Raw genomic sequence first — 20,112 nt, 5'->3', positions numbered from 1 at the left:
ATACAAGCAGGGGTCTTTCACGAAGAAGCCGGGGCATATATATTTATTTATTTATATATATATATATTTATTTATTTTTTAATTTATTTTTATTTATTTTTTTTTTATTTTTTTTAAAAATAAATATATATAAAAAAAAATTATTTTTTTTTATATATATAATAAAAAATATATATATATATTTTTTCTATTATTTTTTATTATATATATATTTATATATAAATAAAAAAATATAATATATATAAAGATATTTCCTCTTTCTTCATCTTGGGTAGTGCTGCTCTCAGCGTCACGGTCATTTGAAGCGGTCTCAGACAAACTGGCGTCTGAGGTTTGCATACGGCTGCACACATAAAGCACTGCGGCGGGGAGCCATAGTCGCGCTATACGTACGATAGTCGAGTCGGAGAGCGGCAGGAAGGCGGCTCCGCTCAGGAATGTCATACAGGAAGTGGTCTGGAATTAGACTTCCTGTTAGTCCCTCGGCTCCTCTGGTTGCCGGCGCTGCTGGCTGTCACGGAACCCGATGTGGTTACAGCCACGGGGGGGTCGGTGCAGCTCATACAGCCGTGTAACCTGGTACTGCAGGAGGTTCTATACGGTCAACCGCTGCAGGTATTTTTCACTTCTGGAATGTTCGTAGTCAGGTCTTAAAACTCTGATCTGACTCATTCTGACTGTTTTCTCTACATTTTCATTGCACGAGAGAACAAAGTGCGTCCTCACGGTGGCACTAGATGCCAGCCGGTCCAAAAGGACCAAAGCTCCATCGCCGCCATCGGGTCTGAATTGTTGGACTTCACCTTTTTATTTCCTGTTTACAGCCCTCAAGGCCGGCTTGTAGACGCTGGCCGGGCACAGCTGGTCAGCGACGAGGGCCCCGCCCTGACAGGAACACCCGACTGCACAACATCCTGGCGTCCAGCCTCGGCTCCTCGCCTCGCGGCTGTGATGGAGCTGGCACGGAGTGGCAGAGGCTTGGGGTGGTCGGTCTTTTTGGGACAAACAAAAGACGATTCCCCCCCTGCCCCTCCTGCCCCCGCGCCCCCCTCAACAGGAGGAAGGTTAAAGGATTGTTTCGTTTCCAGCAGCAGCATCACACAGCTGACGAAGACCAAAACAACAAGTTAGGAATCACGAGGCCGAAACCCAGCTGACCTGGTGGGAACTCACCGATCGTTTGCATGTTTCAAATATCTTCTTAATGGCTGAATGCTTAGTCACTGTTGTGGAGATACTGGGACTGAGTCACGGGGAGGGTCCAAGTAAATCATAGGGCGCCTTTCTCACAAAAACAACACGGGAACACATTGTAGCCTTTCCAAGCGTACCTCACTGACACACTTTAAACGTGCATGAGACGAATGTTAAGTGCGGCACTGAAAGCCCTCCCCCCCCCCCCTCCCATCCCGACTTGGCACGCTCCCCGCTGCCTTCCGAAGAGGTCCGGGAAGCTCTGAGGCGTAAACAAGGCGGCCGGTGCAGAGGAGACACCAAACCTCCCACTGGTGGTGGCAGCTGGATCGGAGAGGACAGCCGTCGCGTCTCACTAATGACGGTCTGACGACTCCGCCCCTGCAGGCCCCTGCAGGCCCCTGCAGGCCTCTGCAGGCCCCTTCAGGCCCCTGCAGGCCCCTGCAGGCCCCTGCAGGCCTCTGCAGGCCCCTTCAGGCCTCTGCAGGCCTCTGCAGGCCCCTGGGGTTAGCGCAGTTGTCATGGAGATGGTTTTGTTACCTCATACATACACATATATACATATTTTTCTGAAAGCTTTTACATCACAACGCTGAGGCGAATATTCTGAGCTAATAGGGCTGAGAATTACAGCACTCTCTCCCCTCTCCTCCCCCGGCTCCCTCCCTTTCCTGCTGGCCTCTCAGCAGAGGATGTGTGTCAGAGAGAGAGAGAGCGAGCAGTCAGTAGAATGGATCTGTGGCCTCTCTCCTCCACGCCGCCGCCTTCTCCTCGCTCTCATTTGCGTCCCTCGCCCTCAGTGCCTCGGGGGAGAAGGCAGTTGTCGGAGGACCAAACTCAATGTCTGCCGGGGACCACGAGAATGGAGGAGACCAACCAGAAGGTACCTGAACGCGCACACGCACACACACACAGACACACACTTTGCCAGTTGACAACATCGCTGGAAGGCCGACGCCCATTTCTTCTAAAGCCTGCCAATAGCGAGAGAAGGACGAATGCGGCGACACGGTGGTCTTCGAGGCGAAACAGAAAGCTGCCTGAGGTTTGAATGACGAGTTATTCGGGCGTTGAGTGATCGTCGATTGGCGGGCGTTTGCCTGTCGGCGTGATGAGGCGTCAAGTCGGTGCAGCAGACGTATCAATAACCAGACATTTAGTCCCTTTCGTCCGTTCAAACCCTCCAACGGGGATCCTGAAGTTTGCATAATCCGACCGCCGAAGCATCTTTGGACTTTCTGTCGGTGAGACGCACGCGTGTCCCTTCAGGAAGGAGACGTGCATTAGAAACAGCCCTGCGTGCACGACCTCGGGTCGACGGGTCGACGGGTCGACGGGTCGGCCTCCTGTTCCCGGAGTCGAACGCAAACACGGAGAACTTTTTACTGTTTTTAGTGGTTTTAACGGCCTTGTTGTTGTTGAGCCCGGAGGCTTGTTGCTGCAGATGAGCGTCCAGCACCGGCGTGTGCGTGTGCGTGTGGTGAGGAACAGCAGGGAGTCCCGTGACCTCCAGTGAGAGAGACACAGTCCCGTTGTAGTCCTAACTCGCGTAATCAGTCAAAACGAAGACCAATGAGGACGAGTCCCCCGAATGGAAGCGTTGTCTCTGCCTGAGACACGAGGTCTCGCTTATCCCCCCAAAAAAAGGGTCAAAGTTTATCCAATAATGATGAAATGAAAGATTCTATTTTCATTGAGTAAAACACATCTGGTCATTGGTAGTTTAATGGCAGCGAATAAATCATCTGCGTTTGTATTTAGTCTATTCATCTCCTCAAACATCTGGATTCGTTCAAGTTTCTCAGTAACTACACATTTAACCAGGTGATATTTCAACGCATCATTATAATTTCCCTCTTTAGCTGAACGGCGCCTTGACTGCATCATCGCCACTTAATCAGGCCTCCTCCGCACTTTTACATTTTGGGGAAAAATGCGTATGGTTCTCCACGGAATTCTGACATTCCCTTTTGTAGGATCTAAACAAATTTGACATTCGAGCCAACAAAAAAATGCTGTTTTTGAGTAAGTGAGGAGAGATCTCCAGAGGCCTGGTGCGCTCACACGACTCTGTGCTCGGGGGTCAGAAGCGGCGGCGGCGGCGGTGTGGCCGGAGGTGGAGCGGGCCGAGTCTCTGGCCCGCGGGGCGGCGCTGAAGTGGGCCTCGGGGGTCTTCTGCCGGCCTGAGCACCTGGAGCGACTGGGCCAATACAGGAAGAGGGAGAGTCAGAGGACCTCCTCCGTTCACGCCAGGCTAAAGGTGACATCACACACACACACACTCGATACGACGTCGCCTCCGTTTATTAAACGATGCTGCTGCTTCTTTCCTCGCAGTCCATGGTGCAGTCGTACCTGGAGGGGGTGGGCTGGGGCCTGCAGCAGCTGCGGGAGGCCCGGTTGGAGCTGAGGGACGCGTCCCACGCCCTGAAGAAAGCGGGGCTGGAGTCCAGTCGCAACGCCGGGGCGGCGGAGACCCTGGAGGGGCTGAGGGAAGTGTCCGTCGGCCACCGCCAGCTGCTCGCCGCCGTCAGCAACCTGCCGCGCCTCTACTCCGGTGAGGTCCCATCGGGGGGGGGGGGGGGGCAAACCAACACCGCATGAGTTGTCTGAGGAAATGACCTCCGCCCTCTTTTTCCCGTCCGCAGTGCGGGGCATGGTGTTGGAGACGGAGCGCCTGGTGGAGTCCCGGCGGCTCCTGGAGGCCCACGCCCGTCTGATGGATCTGGAGCGCTGGCGGGGCGACGTCCTGCGGCAGCTCCCCGGCGGGGCGGCGGGGAGCGCGCTCAGCGCGGGCGACCGGGAGCTGGTGGCCGGATACTTCTCCGGCGTCGGGCGGCTGGTGGACGCCCTGGGTGAGGACCCGCGTTCACGTCGGCGCCACGCGGTCACTCTGCTTGTTTTTTGGAAATTTGGAGATGGAAATGTACACGTGTCCGTCATCTTTCCTCCCGGTTTCCACGCTGGGAAGGAACTTCATGTTCAGAAAACCGCGTAAAGGAACCAAAGGGTCTCGCTTCTGCAAAGGCACATCGATTAATGGGATTCTCCGCCCCCCCCCCGCGTCCTCCCGGGCGCCGCAGGCAAGGAACTGTGGGCGGTGGTGAGCGGCGCCCTGGCTTCGGCCCGCCAGAACCCCACGCCGTTCGTCTCCGCGGTGAGGATCGTGGAGCGGGAGGAGGCCCTGGACCGCGCCGCGCTGGAGGAGCGCGGGGGCCCCACCGACCCCGGCGGGCCGCCGCCGGGACGCCCCCGCCGCTGGAGGGCGCGCTTCTTCCAGGCACGCGGCACACCGTCGAGTTTCTTCCCCCCCCCCCAACAAACGCCCCCATCTCAGTAACCCTTCCGTCGCCTTGCCCCCCCCAGGTGCTGGAGGAGGCGGTCTCGGCGCGTCTCCGCAGCGTTTCCTACCTGCACGCGCGCGGCCCGGGCCTGGCGGGCCACCTGGCGGCCCTGCAGCACGGCGTCATGGCCGACCTGGCCACCGTGCGCCACCTGCTGGAGCACTGCGTGCCGCCGCACTACCGGCTGACGGGGGCCTACCTGAGGGCCGGCCACCGCTGGCTGCAGGCTCACCTGCTGCAGGTCAGTGAGGAGGGAGGGAGGGAGGGAGGGACCCGCCCCCCGTTGCCCCCCGTTGCCCCACCGTTTACATGCGTCGGTAATGGGTGCTTGTGGTCTAGGTCAGCGGCTGGGACCTGGAGAGCGGGGAGATCTTTGCTGTGCTCAACTGGGTGCTGCACATCTACAACGGGTGAGATTCGGGGGCCTGCGTGGACTCTGCTTTGCGTGCATTGGGTACATTTAGAACACTGTAGTCCGGCGGGGGGAGGGGGGGGGGGGGGGCGGGTCATCGAACGCGTCCGAGCAAATGAGCAAGCTGTCCGCTATAAAAGAGTCTGTCCGTTGTCTCTGCAGACTCTCGACCTTTCACTTCAGTTCCAGGCGATTGCTTTTTTTAACAAAAGCATGTTTCCCCCCCGTTTCCTTCTCTGGCTTATCATCTTGCATCCTTCCCTCGGCGTCCTGTGGGTGTCGTCTCTCTGAGCTCATGTTGACGGATGGACCAAAAATCCACCTTCCACTACGTCCCGCCTCGATGCCGCAATGTTCCGTCGTCACAGAAGCAACGATTTTCCTCGAGAGCTTCTTGAATCTATTAAATCTTTTACCTCATGCCTCGTAAACACCTCGGGTTTGGGGTTTGTGAGGTTAGTAAAGGGATGCGTGTGGAGAAAAGCTCTTTGTAAAGCTGTTGACTGTGGCGATGTCGCTGTCTGAAGCCCGGACATGATGGGCGACCCAGAGCTGGTGGCTGAGATGCAGGACCTGGAACTGGGGCCTCTGGTCTCCGCCGGGGGACTGGAGCAGTTGCAGAACAAATACGTGCAGAGCGTTCGGGTGAGTTCACCACTTCTTCTTTACGCAAAGCCCTAAAACACTGGTGCTGTAGATCTATATGATTGACAGTTGCCATCAACCAAATAAAAACTGCTGGCGTGTGCGCGTGCAGAAGAGTGTGTCGCAGTGGATGCACAAAGCCCTCCAAGTGGAGTTGCAAGACTGGCAGAGGGACCAGGAACCAGATACAGACCATGAAGGTTTCTACCACACTAGCTTGCCCACCATCATCACACAGGTAAACACGCACACATCTTATCGATATTATCATCTTACCAGCTAGATCCTCAGTGAAAATGTCCGAGTACAGATCCGTCCTAAAAGGAGTGAAACCTTGTCTCTTCTTCCAACCCTTCTCGCTCTGAACTGCCTTGTCGGGAACACAGTATTCAGCAGTAACACGTTGCTGCAGTAGAGGGTGATGTTCTGTGCTGGTCTGTTTGTGGGGCCGTGGCAGATGCTGGAGGAGAACGCCCGGGTGGCCCGGATGATCGGGGAGCACCTGCGCGATCAGACCATACGGATGGGACTGCATGAGATGGAGAACCTCCTGAACAGGTGCGCATTGGTGCAGGCTGAGCTTGCGGCCGCAGGCACGGAAGCATTAACCCCCCCTGACCCCACCTTACCTTCACCTCCATCCCTTCACATCCCAGGTTTCGAGAAGCTCTGGTGGAATTTGGGAAGGAGCACCGCAGGGATCCGAGCAACAAGAATAAGTTCTACCTCCACTATCTGCTGGCCTCCATCAGCAACTGCATCATCCTCAAGTGAGATGGGGTTTATCGCGCAGATGTTTGGGACACACAGAGCGTAACATTGTTTGGTGGCGGCGTGATTGAACTGGTCGTCCCCATCACTGCAGAAACTCCACAGAGCGTCTGCAGAAGCAGCAGTCGTCCTGCTCGGCGGGAGCTTTCTCCCGGACCCCTCCCAACCCCCTGGCAGCTCTGGACCGGGCCGTGAGACGGGCGTGTCGCCTGGCGATGGACCAGCTCCTGCTGGACCTCCAGCCCTTCCTCCCGGGCCTCCTGACCCGATCCTGGCTGGTCCGGGGAGACCCCACCCCCAAGCTGTGCCACGTCCTGGAGCGCCACGTGGAGATGCACGGCCGCGTGCGGCCGCCCTGCAGACAGGTCTGAATCCGCGCGGATGGCGTTCGGCTCCTCAGCGGTACGGCTGCTTTGGGGCCACATTTTGTCCACGGCATGTTGTCCAAAGGTTCAGCGGTTGCAGATGAACGTGCAGGATGCGTGTTAATGCAAGTCACGTGGTACGATCTTACTAGTTTGAACCCCCGCCATCGCTCCAAAGCGTGTGCTGTGTGCGTGCTCCCCATGCAGCGCCTGCAGGAGGAGGCCCAGTGGCTCACGGTGGTGGAGTACGTCCGGGCCCTCATGCAGAAGAGGCTGGTGTGTCGCAGCGCCGAGGAGAGGGGGCAGCTCGCCCAGCAGATGGTCCAGGACGACGCGCGGTTCAGGGAAGTCCTCCACGGCCTGGTGAGGGGCAGCCGACTCTTTTTCTCGTTACAAACGGGCCGTTAGGAGATGAGACAGGTTCGCGGGTTCGCTGCCGTCTTCATCGTTCCCGCGTTGCCGTGTGCAGGAGGGCGAAGGCTCGGTTCCTGAGGTGAACCCTTTGTTCCTGCTACCCGTCCTCGCCGACTTCATCCGACTGAAAGACCCCAGCATGCTCACTCTGGAAGTCTCTGGACTCGCGGCCAAGTACCCCGACATCAGGTGAGTGAGTCCTCCATCGTCCACGCCGCTTATCATCGGACGAGCTGCACTTCATGGGCCGTGTGTGTGTTTTTGTTTTTCTCCCCCCCCCCCCCGTTCCCCCGCAGCGAAGAGCACGTGTCTGTGCTGCTGGACATCCGTGGTGATGTCTCCAGGGACATCAGGGGGGCGGTGCTGGACCTGTTGGAGCAGAGCGCCCCGCCTCCGCCCGCGGGGTACCGGCCCATCTTCACCGACATCCTGGTGCCGCCCTCCACCATGGCCTTCTGCCTGCCCACCGCCAAGTGTGTGTGACGCTGCCTCCACCTGTGTCCCAGCGAAGTCCATTGCTCGTGGACAAAGGGACAAAGATCAGGACCCGTCCTGCTGTTCATATTGGGCTTTTTAATCTGTATTTATTGTATTTATGTATTATGTTTCTGCTGTTATTGTTTGTTTTTTTAAAAGCACGTTGTAAAGACATAAATAAATAAATGCTTTGTCAAGCAAACTTATTTATTTTTTTAGGTACTCATGTTATTCCTTTTGCAGTTGCAGTTGTGGTGCCGTTTAAAAACACATACGCATGCAGGTTTTGCGTCAGAGTCTCTGTAATTTACTCCAGATGACAACAGAAGGACGATGGAGCCAAACTAGTTTGAACAGGTGAACTCAGGTCTGATACCTGCGTGGATGCTGATCTCCTCCACCAAAGGCCAGCATGGGATATCTGTTCTCAGTTTGTCTGTCTCCTCCACACTGGATATATATATATAATATATATAAAATTATATATACATATATATATATATATATATATATATATATATATATATATATATATATATATATATATATTGCGGTGCAATGCCGCATATTATATAATATATATATATATATAATATATATATATAATATTATGTATATATATATATATATATATATATATGTGTAAGGGATTACCCAAGAAATATTACACAAATAAGATGAGCGTGGTGTTATTTAGGGTTATAATCAAGTTGTACCCTGCAAAACATTTAGATGACAGATTTAGATGTTAGTCGACGCTCAATGTTTGTATATCATACATTTAGTGATTGTTTTTTGCCAAATGTAAGTTTACAAGCCAAAGTTTGGAGTTTCAAATGTATCTAAAACATAAATACTCTTTGGATAAAGGCTGGAAGAATAGTAACAGCCTGCATTGCATGTGATATGTGTCCGTAGTTAAGAGTTTGTGCCTTAAGAGTCCTGTTTTTTCTTTTTATATTATTCATGATATTGCGATTTTTTCCATTTTTATTTTGTATGCTATTATTTCTGCATATGCTTTGTATGTTCTGTAGTTTCAATTAGTAGTAGTATAAATGTATGTTGTTGTTTATTCACCGTTTCTGAAATTGTGCAAAAATATTGTGAAAAGTGCGATATTTGAATAAAAAATATCAAATTGAATATGTGTTTTTTTTTTACTATGTCTGTGTTCACTTTACCGCCTTTCCTACCTAATCCTGTATATTTCCTCACTACTAACAAAGAATTGTCTTATTTTATATCTAATGGTTAAAAGAGGAGAGAGTGCACGTGACCTAAAAAGTGTGACGTCGCTGGGAAAAGATGGCGGCCTCCATCGGTGCAATGCCGCATCAGTAGCGCAGTAACGCGTCGTACGATATTCTGAAAAACCAACAGCCGGAAGGGTTTTTACGGTCCTGGCGGGAATGGCGGCCTTTTGCGGAGGAAGCGTGCCGAGCGCCGGCGCCTCGGAGCGGGTGGAGGAGAGCGAGGAGTGCGACTACCACCAGGAGATCGCCAGGTAGCGCTCATGCTAGCGCTGATGCTAGCCCCGAGCCTAGCATCCACTTCCGGCTCAGTGGCGCGTTCGATGTGTAGAATGAGCGCGCGCCGCCGGCAGCAAGGAAGACAACTTTATTTCTTGAGTATTCTGGTCACAGTTGAGGGAATATCTGCACTATTCACGTGTGTGCACATTCCCCAGTGATGTGGGTTCTAATATACATGCGTATATATATATATATATATTCTCTCCATATATATATATACACACACGTTACTTATTACAGTGCATTTCATAACGGCGTGTACTGTATTCATCATATTAGTCACTTTTGCTTGTTAAACCACTAAAGCTACTGACCTTTAGGACTCTGAAGGCGTTTAATTCCAATGCACCCTTTAATACAAAATAAAGAGTTTAGGTGTTTTATATTACGTGTTCATCCAGCAGTACCTGTGGCTAGCATTGATTTCTATAATAATAAAAAGAAATGATCAGCTGCCAGCGACTCGAAACCAAAACACCAATAGTAAACACACCTGAATGTGTTGTGCTGTTTGTCTTTCAGGTCCTGTTACGCAGATATGCTACATGACCATGACCGGGTGAGTCGGCCTCTGCTGGATGAATTCATATGTCTCTCATGACCCTCCTGTGTTTGCTGTTAAACGAGACCTTTGCTTGACGGGACGCCGCCTTTACGTACTCATCGTCGTCCTGGACCTGCCCGTGTCACAAAGCACCATCTACAAAGATGTAGATTCTCTCCAAAATGAAGCTTTTCAGGAGAAAACTCGTAGGTTCATTGTTGGTATAAGACATGACCTAAAGATTCTGTGGTTAAACCGTCCGCACCCTCATTTATTTGCTAGTTGAAGCAAAGCAGGCATCATAATGGTCTCCGCTATGGCAATTAAGTCCAAGCATAGTTTAAAGCATATCAAGGCATTAACATCAATGACATCAATACTATTCTGATAATAGGCATGGAAGTATAACAAATAACCTTTCGTTAAATAAAATGTGATGCACAACCAAGTGCTGTGACCATTTGGGTGCCTCTGCTGCGCCCATGTTAGTGACTGATGGCAGGTGTCACTGTGTGTGGTACCTGCTGTCTTCACTTCATTCACAAGAATAAACGGCTAATTGATGATCTGCAGACTAGAAAACAGAAATACAGGAGTACGGCCCATTCACTCAGAAAAGACGGCGCTTCATACTGTAGATATTTATACTCCCTACTGTAGATATTTATACTGTAGATATTTATACTCCCTACTGTAGATATTCATACTGTAGATATTTATACTCCCTACTGTAGATATTTATACTGTAGATATTCATACTGTAGATATTCATACTCCATACTGTAGATATTTATACTCCCTACTGTAGATATTTATACTTCATACTGTAGATATTCGTACTTCATACTGTAGATATTTATACTTCATACTGTAGATATTTATACTCCCTACTGTAGATATTTATACTGTAGATATTCGTACTTCATACTGTAGATATTTATACATCATACTGTAGATATTTATACATCATACTGTAGATATTTATACTGTAGATATTCGTACTTCATACTGTAGATATTTATACTCCCTACTGTAGATATTTATACTGTAGATATTTATACTCCCTACTGTAGATATTCATACTGTAGATATTTATACTCCCTACTGTAGATATTTATACTGTAGATATTCATACTGTAGATATTCATACTCCATACTGTAGATATTTATACTCCCTACTGTAGATATTTATACTTCATACTGTAGATATTCGTACTTCATACTGTAGATATTTATACTCCCTACTGTAGATATTTATACTCCCTACTGTAGATATTTATACTTCATACTGTAGATATTTATACTGTAGATATTCGTACTTCATACTGTAGATATTTATACATCATACTGTAGATATTTATACTGTAGATATTCGTACTTCATACTGTAGATATTTATACTCCCTACTGTAGATATTTATACTGTAGATATTTATACTCCCTACTGTAGATATTCATACTGTAGATATTTATACTCCCTACTGTAGATATTTATACTGTAGATATTCATACTGTAGATATTCATACTCCATACTGTAGATATTTATACTCCCTACTGTAGATATTTATACTTCATACTGTAGATATTTATACTGTAGATATTCGTACTTCATACTGTAGATATTTATACTGTAGATATTCGTACTTCATACTGTAGATATTTATACTGTAGATATTTATACTTCATACTGTATTCATACTGTAGATATTCGTACTTCATACTGTAGATATTCATACTGTAGATATTCATACTGTAGATATTTATACTCCCTACTGTAGATATTTATACTCCCTACTGTAGATATTCATACTTCATACTGTAGATATTTATACTCCCTACTGTAGATATTCATACTTCATACTGTAGACATTTATACTGTAGATATTCGTACTTCATACTGTAGATATTTATACTGTAGATATTTATACTTCATACTGTATTCATACTGTAGATATTCGTACTTCATACTGTAGATATTCATACTGTAGATATTTATACTCCCTACTGTAGATATTTATACTCCCTACTGTAGATATTCATACTTCATACTGTAGATATTTATACTCCCTACTGTAGATATTTATACTTCATACTGTAGATATTTATACTGTAGATATTCGTACTTCATACTGTAGATATTTATATTCCATACTGTAGATATTTATACTCCCTACTGTAGATATTTATACTTCATACTGTAGATATTTATATTCCATACTGTAGATATTCATACTGTAGATATTCATACTTCATACTGTAGATATTTATACTCCCTACTGTAGATATTTATACTTCATACTGTAGATATTTATACTGTAGATATTCGTACTTCATACTGTAGATATTTATACTTCATACTGTAGATATTTATACTTCATACTGTAGATATTCGTACTTCATACTGTAGATATTTATACTTCATACTGTAGATATTTATACTGTAGATATTCGTACTTCATACTGTAGATATTTATACTTCATACTGTAGATATTCATACTGTAGATATTCGTACTTCATACTGTAGATATTTATACTGTAGATATTTATACTTCATACTGTATTCATACTGTAGATATTCGTACTTCATACTGTAGATATTCATACTGTAGATATTTATACTCCCTACTGTAGATATTTATACTCCCTACTGTAGATATTCATACTTCATACTGTAGATATTTATACTCCCTACTGTAGATATTCATACTTCATACTGTAGATATTTATACTTCATACTGTAGATATTTATACTGTAGATATTCGTACTTCATACTGTAGATATTTATACTGTAGATATTTATACTTCATACTGTATTCATACTGTAGATATTCGTACTTCATACTGTAGATATTCATACTGTAGATATTTATACTCCCTACTGTAGATATTCATACTTCAATACTGTAGATATTTATACTCCCTACTGTAGATATTTATACTCCCTACTGTAGATATTCATACTGTAGATATTTATACTCTATACTGTTAATATTTATACTCTATACTGTTAATATTCATAATGTAGATATTTATACTCCTTACTGTAGATATTCATACTTCATACTGTAGATATTTATACTCCCTACTGTAGATATTCATACTGTAGATATTTATACTCCCTACTGTAGATATTCATACTGTAGATATTTATACTCTATACTGTTAATATTTATACTCTATACTGTTAATATTCATAATGTAGATATTTATACTCCTTACTGTAGATATTTATACTCCTTACTGTAGATATTCATACTTCATACTGTAGATATTTATACTCCAGTCATTAATGTATTTCCTAGAACAAGAGAACCGAGGCAATGAGGCGCCACACACAGACTTTGCCTCCCTGTGCATTGAGGCAGCTGCTGTCCTTTGTGCCTCCAGAATAAGAAGTACTACGAGGGCATCCGGGCTGCCGTAGCCAGAGTAAAGGCTCGCGGTGAGCGGGTCGTCGTCCTGGACATCGGGACGGGAACGGGACTGCTGTCCATGATGGCCGTCACTGCCGGAGCCGACTTCTGCTACGCTGTGGAGGTACAGAGGCTGCGCTGGACCAGAGGAAAAAGATGACTGATGAGAAGAAGATTACGTGTATACGAAAACATTTTCTTGCGTGAGGTGGCATCATTTGCAGCTTCCCCGTCCTCCTCAGCGTCTCCTTCGTGTCGGCAGGTTTTCAAGCCCACGGCTGAGGCGGCGCGGCGCATCGTGCAAAAGAACGGCTTCTCCGAAAAGATCAAGATCATCAACAAACACTCCACGGACGTCACCGCGGGCGCAGGTTCACACAGCGCCGCTGCGCCACGGCGAGCGCCGGGCCGCCACGAGGAGCGCGACCAGACGTTTGATGCCGGTTGTGTTTTGTGTCTGTAACCCGAACGCAGATGGCGACATGCAGGAGAAGGCCAACGTTGTGATCACGGAGCTGTTCGATACCGAGCTGATAGGAGAAGGCGCGCTGCCCAGCTATGAACACGCCCACCGCAACCTCCTCCAGGTGTGCACGATACGCTATGCGCAGTACTTTAGGCTTCACACCGGTAGAGATGCTCTCCGGCATGCGGCTGAAGATCAGCGTCACATCGTGTGGTGTCCCCTCCGCCCCCCCTGCAGGAGCCCTGCGAGGCCGTCCCCCACCGGGCCACCGTCTACGCCCAGCTGGTGGAGTCGCCGCTGCTGTGGAGCTGGGCTCAGCTGCGGCCGGTGGAGGTGGAGGGGGCCCGCCTGGCGGCCCCGCCCGCCGTGGGCCGCTGCGCCGGGGTCCATTCGGTGTGCGACATCCAGCTGAGCCAGGTGTCCCCTCACAGCTTCACCCCGCTCGGCCCGCTCTGCACCATGTTCAGGTACGGGAGGGACGCTCCTCCTCCTCCTCCACCTCTTCTTCTTCTTCTTTCAGCTTTGGTTTGCTCCCCCCCTCAGTGTGGACTTCAGTAAGCCCGTGAGCAGCGCGCCCCAGTCCCACACCTCCCGGTTCGTCGCTCGCTGTGGCGGTCGGGCCCAGGTGGTTCTGTCTTGGTGGGACCTGGACATGGACCCCGGTGGAAGCGTGGTGTGCTCCATGGCGCCCAGCTGGACTTACCCAGAGGCCCGGATGGCTCCGGTGAGTTCCAGTGCTGAGCGACGTCACACCCATCGAACGTTGAAATAAGGCTTCGCAGATCGATTACGAGGGAAGATTCAAGAGCCAATCATTTTTCAGTGGCGGGACCACTGGATGCAGAGTGTTTACTTCCTGCCCGCAGAGAGCGGAGTGGCGGAATCTGAGGAGCTGAGTCTGACCGTGCGCCGCGACGACTACAGCCTGTGGTACGGCCTGCGGCGCCACAGGTACCCCGCCCGCCCGCCGCCCGCGGTCACATCACAAGGCAAAAACCACGGCGGCACTCACTCACTCCCTCTTTTGTCCCGCTGTGGTTCCGCTCCCGCAGCCAGCAGGCCGACGCCCCGCCCCCGCTGGCCGACGCCCCGCCCCCCCGGCCCTGCTGCACCTGCCAGGCCCACCTGGTTTGGACCAGGCCGCGTTTCGGCGAACTCAACGACCGGCGGCGCACGGAGAGCTACGTCAGCGCGCTGCGCAGCGTGAGTGGGAGGGGAGGGGAGGGGAGGGGGGGGACGGTCGGTGCGAGGGTGCTGGTGTGATTCCCCCGTCCCCCCGCTGTGTCCCCAACAGGTCCTGAAGGAGGACAGCGTCTGCCTCGGCGTCAGCGACGGAAGTCTGCTTCCTGTCTTCGCCCACATGATGGGAGCCAAGAAGGTAGCGGGCGCCGCCTTCCCCCACCCACCCCCACCCAAATAGAACACTGCGTCTCTGACTGCTTGCTCCTCTGCAGGTCTACGCTCTGGAAAACTCCCGCATGTCGAAACAGCTCATTGAGCAGGTAAACGAGCAGCGCAGCTTCGGGAGCAACAACAAAAACAACAACAACAACAACAGCAGCCGTGACGCGGCGCATTCTCATCTGCAGGTGCTGGAGGCCAACTCCATGGAAGGAGGCGTCGAGCTGGAGGTCCGGGCGGAGCAGCTGAGCAGCGGCGGCCTCGCAGGGAAGCAGGTACCCCTTTTTTTTTTTTTGAAGGGCGAGCTGCTCTCGCGGCGCTACGGCGCACAAAGACATCGGCCACGCGTGGCGCCCTTAGCTCATGACGTGGGCGTCCCCCTCCCCCCCCCCCCCCCTGCAGGTCTCCGTCCTGATGGGCGAACCCTACTTCAGCACCAGCCTGCTGCCCTGGCACTCCCTGACCTTCTGGTACCGTCGGACCGCCCTGGCGGGCCTGCTGCGGCCCGACGCCACCGTCCTGCCCCGCGCCGCCGCTCTCTACGTGGTGGCCGTGGAGTTCCAGGTGAGGGAGACGGGACGTTGTCGCGCATACGGACGTCTGACTATTGCGTGCGTGCGTGTGTGTGACGCCGCGTGCGGCTTTGTCCTCGTGTCTTAAGGACTTGTGGAAGATCAGAGCGCCGTGTGGGACGTGCGAGGGCTTCGATGTCTCCGCTATGGATGAGATGGTCCAGGTGAATTTCATTTTCACACCTAGTACGATCTACAGGTAGAAGGAGAATACTAATATCATGTTATATTATTTGTAAAAAAAAAAAAAAGTCACTGTAAAATAGATTCAAATATAAATAAACAAAATATTTCCCAAAAAAATCACAATAATATAAAACTGAAATATTTCCGCCTCATTTCACTTTAGTTTCACTCTTTCCTTCAGGGCGATGACATCATCAATTTGAGAACCTCAAAAGATGTTTGGAATCCTTAAATATGTTTAACATTTGTTGAGGATTGAAGGGCGTTGAAATTAAGTTTTAAATATTGTCGTCTATGAATTGCCGTCACAGATTTGAGCGCCACATTCAAACTTAAGACGCTTTATTTCTGCGATGTTGTTCATATAAAATAATAAAAACTTCCCCCTGCAGAGATCCTTGGATTTCCGTGAGTCCCGCGAGGCGGAGCCCCACCCGCTGTGGGAGTACCCGTGCCGCGCCGTGACCCGGTCGGCACAGGTCATGGCTTTTGACTTCACGCAACTCGTTCCCCAGCGGCCAATCAGCAGCCGGGGCTCGCTGCCCTTCGTGAGGTAGGCGGCGGCGCCGCGCAGCGAGCGAAGCACAGCCGGGTTGTTTTCCGATGTTTACAGCGGGGGTTCTGAACGTCTTCTGCAGGAAAGGCCGTTGCCATGGCGTCGCGTTGTGGATGGAATACCACCTCACCGCTGACATCACGGTCAGCGCGGGACTGATCGGGCCAGTCGGGGAGCAGGTATCACGCCGCCGCCGCCGCCCGTCTTTGCAGCCGCCGTTTGTTCTTTAGCCTTCACCTTGTCTGTGCCGCCCTCGCAGGGCGAGTGCCAGTGGAGCCGCCACAGGAAGCAGGGAGTGTACTTCCTCCGGTCGCCGTGGGAGACCTCGGGGGACGGCCGAGCCGCGGTGACCTACAGCGTCACCTTTGAACCCGCGCTGGGAGACGTCAAGATGGACTTCGGCGTGGCGTCGCCGTGACGCTGAAGGGACTGGTGCACATTTGACGCGAGGCGCTCTTGTTCCCGACTGGCGGCGGCGTTCGGACGTTAGCAAGTCGTGTCAAGTGCTTCCCAAAAGCGAGCGGATGAAAATGTTGTTCTGCTGACACGAGGACGTTTCACCTGCTGCTTGTTTGGCCACATTCACTTCAATAAACGTTGTGTTCAGGAAGAAGACTGGCTTTAATGTGTTCGATCGCAAAAGGCAACATGTACATAAGAAATCATTAAACGGGACAGTTATTGAAAACAATAAATAACGCCGCCGTCTCCAAACATCACACAAAGCGACGCTGCTGCAGAGGAAGTCGTGTCTCTGGACGGAGGAATGTGATATTCAACGCTGCGGCGTGTCAAGCTTCGGTCAGCGTCTTCTTGTCCAGCACGATCTTCTCGCCCGGCTTGAAGGCCGGCATCCCCGCGTACGGGCAGCTGGCACACCGGAACGCGTCGCCCAGGTAACACTGCCACAAGGACGCGCCATTGAAAAGCTTTGCTGGGTTAGAACTCGACAAACGTCAAGAGAATCTACTCACGCTTCCACAGGCGGACTTTGGTAGATCGGTCTTCGGTTTCCCTTTACTCTCCTGCTCCTCAGCGAGGCCACACGTGCTGCACAGACGAGGAGCACGTCGTCGTCATCTGTGCGTTTACATGCTTTCCTTCCTGCTCCCGTGTTTTGGTCCTATGCTTTAAACAACAGATGGGGGGGTCTGAACTCACCAGTTCTTGCAGGCTTTCTTCTTGGCTGACCCTTCTCCACACGTGGGGGCTTTAAGAGAAGCCGGGTCCGGCTTCTTCAGGTCCTCCTCGTCCAGTAGAGCGTCGGAGTCCACGAGGTCCTGTGGTGCAGCGGGGACGAGTGACAGTCAGTAGTCATCAGAGGTATTCCCAAATAGTCCCATAGTCCACGAGATCCCACTAAATCGCACTCCCTGTGCAGGACATGTCTCCCTGTGCAGGACATGTCTCCCTGTGCAGGACATGTCTCGGAAAGTGCATTGAACGACTCACCACGTCGTTGTCGTCCATGTCGTTGGCTGACAGCGTCCACATTTTGGCCGCGTCGGGATCCAGAGCTGGTTTCTCTGCTGGGAAAAGGGGTTTTTGTGTGAACTGACCAAATCAAAGCGTGCTGCTCAGCGACGCATTTCGTTAAACAGACGAGAAACCGAGAACTAAAAGAACGTCCAAAGAAATGCATGCAGATGACGCGGATGTTCAAACACGTGCAGCTGCCAAAGCTAACAAATGCCTTGCAAAGGATCAAACGTGTTTAATCAGAGTCTAAATGGCAACAAGACAAAGGGTATTTTTTTCCAAAACCAATATTTTCAGTGTCAAGAATTGACACTGAAATTCTCGTCAAAGGATTGAAATTATTATTGATGTTTAATATCTAGGAAAAAAAAGGTTCAAACCATAAAGTACATCTTCGGCTAATTTCAGTTTCAATTTGTGTTGCGTGTTCTTTTCAGTGCTTCCACCTTTGTATCAAGTCACCCTGTAACTACAGATGCAAATGAGCTAAAGCTAGAATCCGGTACGGTGCATCGAACGGGGGACATTTATGTTTGTAATGGACACAGTCCATTTGACGTGAACTAAACATTTGTTCAAAAGCTGGTGTGTCTATTCATGTAACCTTCATCCAATCGTGTGAGATTTGAAAAGGTCTAACGGTGGTTTTGGACCATAATGAGACACGTTACAGTTTAGACGGGTCTGACCCATCGGACTCCTTCAGCTTAACGTGTGGACAAAAAACAAGAAAACAAACAAACTTGAACCTACCTGGCTTCTTCCTGAACGAGAGTTTAATCTGGCTGGAGGATCCCACCTCGAAGGCCGGCTTGGAGGCCGACACGCGGACTTTAGACAGAGTGTTGCCTTGGTAACCAGTGGCTGTCCTGAGGGAGCTCAACGCCTCTGCACTCAGTTCTGCTTTACTGACCTGGATGATGGGGGGGGGGGGGGCAAACAGGAGAGAGGGTCGACGGGTCAAAAGGGAGACATTCTGCCGTGTGGGGTGTCACCGGTGCAGATGTTTCCGTTCCAGGTCTTCTGCGTAGCCCACCTCCGTCACCGACATGAAGCCGGACAGCTTCAGAGCAGACACCAGCTTCTCCACAGTCCTCACGCTCCGCGCCTCAGCTCCTGCCCCACAGGAGGAAAGCAGTCAAACGCGCTGGGACACCCCGAGGAGAACGACTCCCGGCCCAGGTGGATTCATAGCATGTTTTTCTATTGCATTTCGCAATATAGTGGCATCAGGACCCCCCCCCCCTTAAAGTTCCAATAAAATACAGCGTACATCCTCCCGTTGTCCGGCCCAATGCTCAGCCTATAAACGTTCGGTTCACCTGTGACCGCTTCATCCAGGACCAGCTTCCCACCAGGTTTGAGCACTCGGGCCATTTCAGCCAGCGTCTCGGCGCTGTGGGCGGAGGAGCTGTCAGCCAGGAGGCCAGACAGCACCCAGTCAAAGGTGGAGGCCGGGTGGGATGCTGTGTGTGGTGGGGGGGGAAGGGGAAAGCAGAGGATCGTTTCACTGCACGTGGGGCGATCACACGTGGTTCACCGAGCGCGGGTCACTCACAGAGCAGCAGCCGCTCCATGTTCTCCACCGACACGCGGCAGCCAGCGGCTCCCACTTCCTCCGCGTGCTGCTCGAGGGCCGCGGGGGCCGACGGCTGCGCCCACACCAACAGCACCTCGTCTCCGGCCCGGACGCCCAGCTCCGCCATGTCTCCGCGCGGCAGGGGACAGCGGGTCCGCTACCTGGACGTGACGCGACGCAACGCAGTCAAAACAAACGCGGCGCCACGGCAACGTTTCGTCATCGCGGCCCTACGTCATAACGCGAACAACAAGGTCGACAATGTGGAAGAGCGGCGTTACGTGAAAAGGAACCGGTGGAACGGTTCCTTAAGCGCTCTTCTTCTCTTACTTCCATAATGTGAGCGGTTCACGAGGCTAACCGACAGTTAGCCTGTTAGCTTGTTGATCGGCAGGTGAACAGAAACGCGTCGTCGCGCGTCGCACATGCTGGTTATTGAGTTCACGAGGTTTTTAAGCTTTATAATGTACTCACGCCTTTTGTCTTTGTACTTACGCGTGTCTTGTGGTTGAATACCTGAAACAAACGACAACGTCAATCGGATGTTCTCGAACTTACCTAATGTTGACTAAGGGTTTATAGGCTTCCGGTCAGATTTTTCAAAATACAATCGTTGTTGTAATGTTTGGCTTTAACAGGTCAAACGTAGAAGGCTGTTCATCGTGGACATCTTTTAAAACAATTCCAATTATAGTCTAAAACATTTCTTTTTTTTATTGTTGCTTTCATTCTTTTATGCGCCCAGAAAGCAATGAGC

At 50.4% G+C, this 20,112-nt stretch overlaps 3 protein-coding genes across 7 annotated transcripts; 2 read left to right on the top strand and 1 right to left on the bottom strand.

The window, feature by feature from the left end:
- Positions 1–487: 487 nt before the first annotated feature.
- Positions 488–8,768, top strand: LOC120809263 (exocyst complex component 3-like protein). Its single transcript, XM_078082212.1, has 15 exons — positions 488–2,077; positions 3,282–3,454; positions 3,532–3,751; positions 3,843–4,049; positions 4,278–4,474; positions 4,561–4,779; positions 4,878–4,948; positions 5,478–5,595; positions 5,708–5,833; positions 6,053–6,153; positions 6,252–6,365; positions 6,461–6,731; positions 6,939–7,094; positions 7,201–7,334; positions 7,442–8,768. Exons 1-15 carry the CDS (start codon positions 2,035–2,037, stop codon positions 7,626–7,628), a joined length of 2,337 nt encoding a protein of 778 aa, XP_077938338.1. The 5' UTR covers positions 488–2,034; the 3' UTR covers positions 7,629–8,768.
- A 136-nt stretch (positions 8,769–8,904) lies between these two features.
- LOC120809264 (protein arginine N-methyltransferase 7) lies at positions 8,905–16,907 on the top strand. Its single transcript, XM_040162944.2, has 17 exons — positions 8,905–9,129; positions 9,680–9,716; positions 13,091–13,240; positions 13,379–13,487; positions 13,591–13,703; positions 13,820–14,049; positions 14,126–14,306; positions 14,406–14,533; positions 14,635–14,785; positions 14,877–14,960; positions 15,037–15,084; positions 15,172–15,258; positions 15,386–15,547; positions 15,645–15,719; positions 16,134–16,294; positions 16,380–16,476; positions 16,557–16,907. The coding sequence occupies exons 1-17, from the start codon at positions 9,035–9,037 to the stop codon at positions 16,713–16,715; spliced, it is 2,067 nt and encodes a 688-aa protein (XP_040018878.2). The 5' UTR covers positions 8,905–9,034; the 3' UTR covers positions 16,716–16,907.
- Positions 16,900–20,052, bottom strand: LOC144382923 (anamorsin-like). 5 transcript variants are annotated; one of them, XM_078082217.1, is made up of 9 exons: positions 19,914–20,052; positions 19,335–19,516; positions 19,099–19,242; positions 18,813–18,892; positions 18,530–18,689; positions 17,750–17,826; positions 17,459–17,577; positions 17,272–17,347; positions 16,900–17,199 (listed from the first exon to the last, which is right to left on the bottom strand). In XM_078082217.1, the coding sequence occupies exons 2-9, from the start codon at positions 19,480–19,482 to the stop codon at positions 17,089–17,091; spliced, it is 915 nt and encodes a 304-aa protein (XP_077938343.1). In that variant the 5' UTR covers positions 19,483–19,516; positions 19,914–20,052; the 3' UTR covers positions 16,900–17,088. The 5 variants fall into 5 exon arrangements, with proteins under 5 accessions (XP_077938343.1, XP_077938345.1, XP_077938342.1 ...); XM_078082219.1 differs by having other exon boundaries at positions 17,750–17,823; XM_078082216.1 differs by having other exon boundaries at positions 19,851–19,948.
- Between the last annotated feature and the right edge of the window lie 60 nt (positions 20,053–20,112).

This window comes from Gasterosteus aculeatus, chromosome X, assembly GCF_964276395.1.
Source record: "Gasterosteus aculeatus chromosome X, fGasAcu3.hap1.1, whole genome shotgun sequence".
NCBI classification, from domain to species: domain Eukaryota; kingdom Metazoa; phylum Chordata; class Actinopteri; order Perciformes; family Gasterosteidae; genus Gasterosteus; species Gasterosteus aculeatus.
Note: the sequence above shows the minus strand (reverse complement) of the source record. Positions and strands in the feature narration are given on the sequence as shown.

Coding starts and splice junctions, on each gene's coding strand:
- LOC120809263 (XM_078082212.1), top strand. CDS start 2,035: ATGTCTGCCGGGGACCACGAGAATGGAGGAGACCAACCAGAAG. Junction 4,050..4,277: donor GCGGCTGGTGGACGCCCTGG/GTGAGGACCCGC, acceptor CGGGCGCCGCAG/GCAAGGAACTGTGGGCGGTG. Junction 6,732..6,938: donor TGCGGCCGCCCTGCAGACAG/GTCTGAATCCGC, acceptor CTCCCCATGCAG/CGCCTGCAGGAGGAGGCCCA.
- LOC120809264 (XM_040162944.2), top strand. CDS start 9,035: ATGGCGGCCTTTTGCGGAGGAAGCGTGCCGAGCGCCGGCGCCTCGGAG. Junction 13,241..13,378: donor ACTTCTGCTACGCTGTGGAG/GTACAGAGGCTG, acceptor TCGTGTCGGCAG/GTTTTCAAGCCCACGGCTGA. Junction 16,295..16,379: donor GGCTCGCTGCCCTTCGTGAG/GTAGGCGGCGGC, acceptor CGTCTTCTGCAG/GAAAGGCCGTTGCCATGGCG.
- LOC144382923 (XM_078082217.1), bottom strand. CDS start 19,482: ATGGCGGAGCTGGGCGTCCGGGCCGGAGACGAGGTGCTGTTGGTGTGG. Junction 17,827..18,529: donor CTCGTTCAGGAAGAAGCCAG/GTAGGTTCAAGT, acceptor CCCTTTTCCCAG/CAGAGAAACCAGCTCTGGAT. Junction 17,578..17,749: donor ACATGGACGACAACGACGTG/GTGAGTCGTTCA, acceptor GCTGCACCACAG/GACCTCGTGGACTCCGACGC.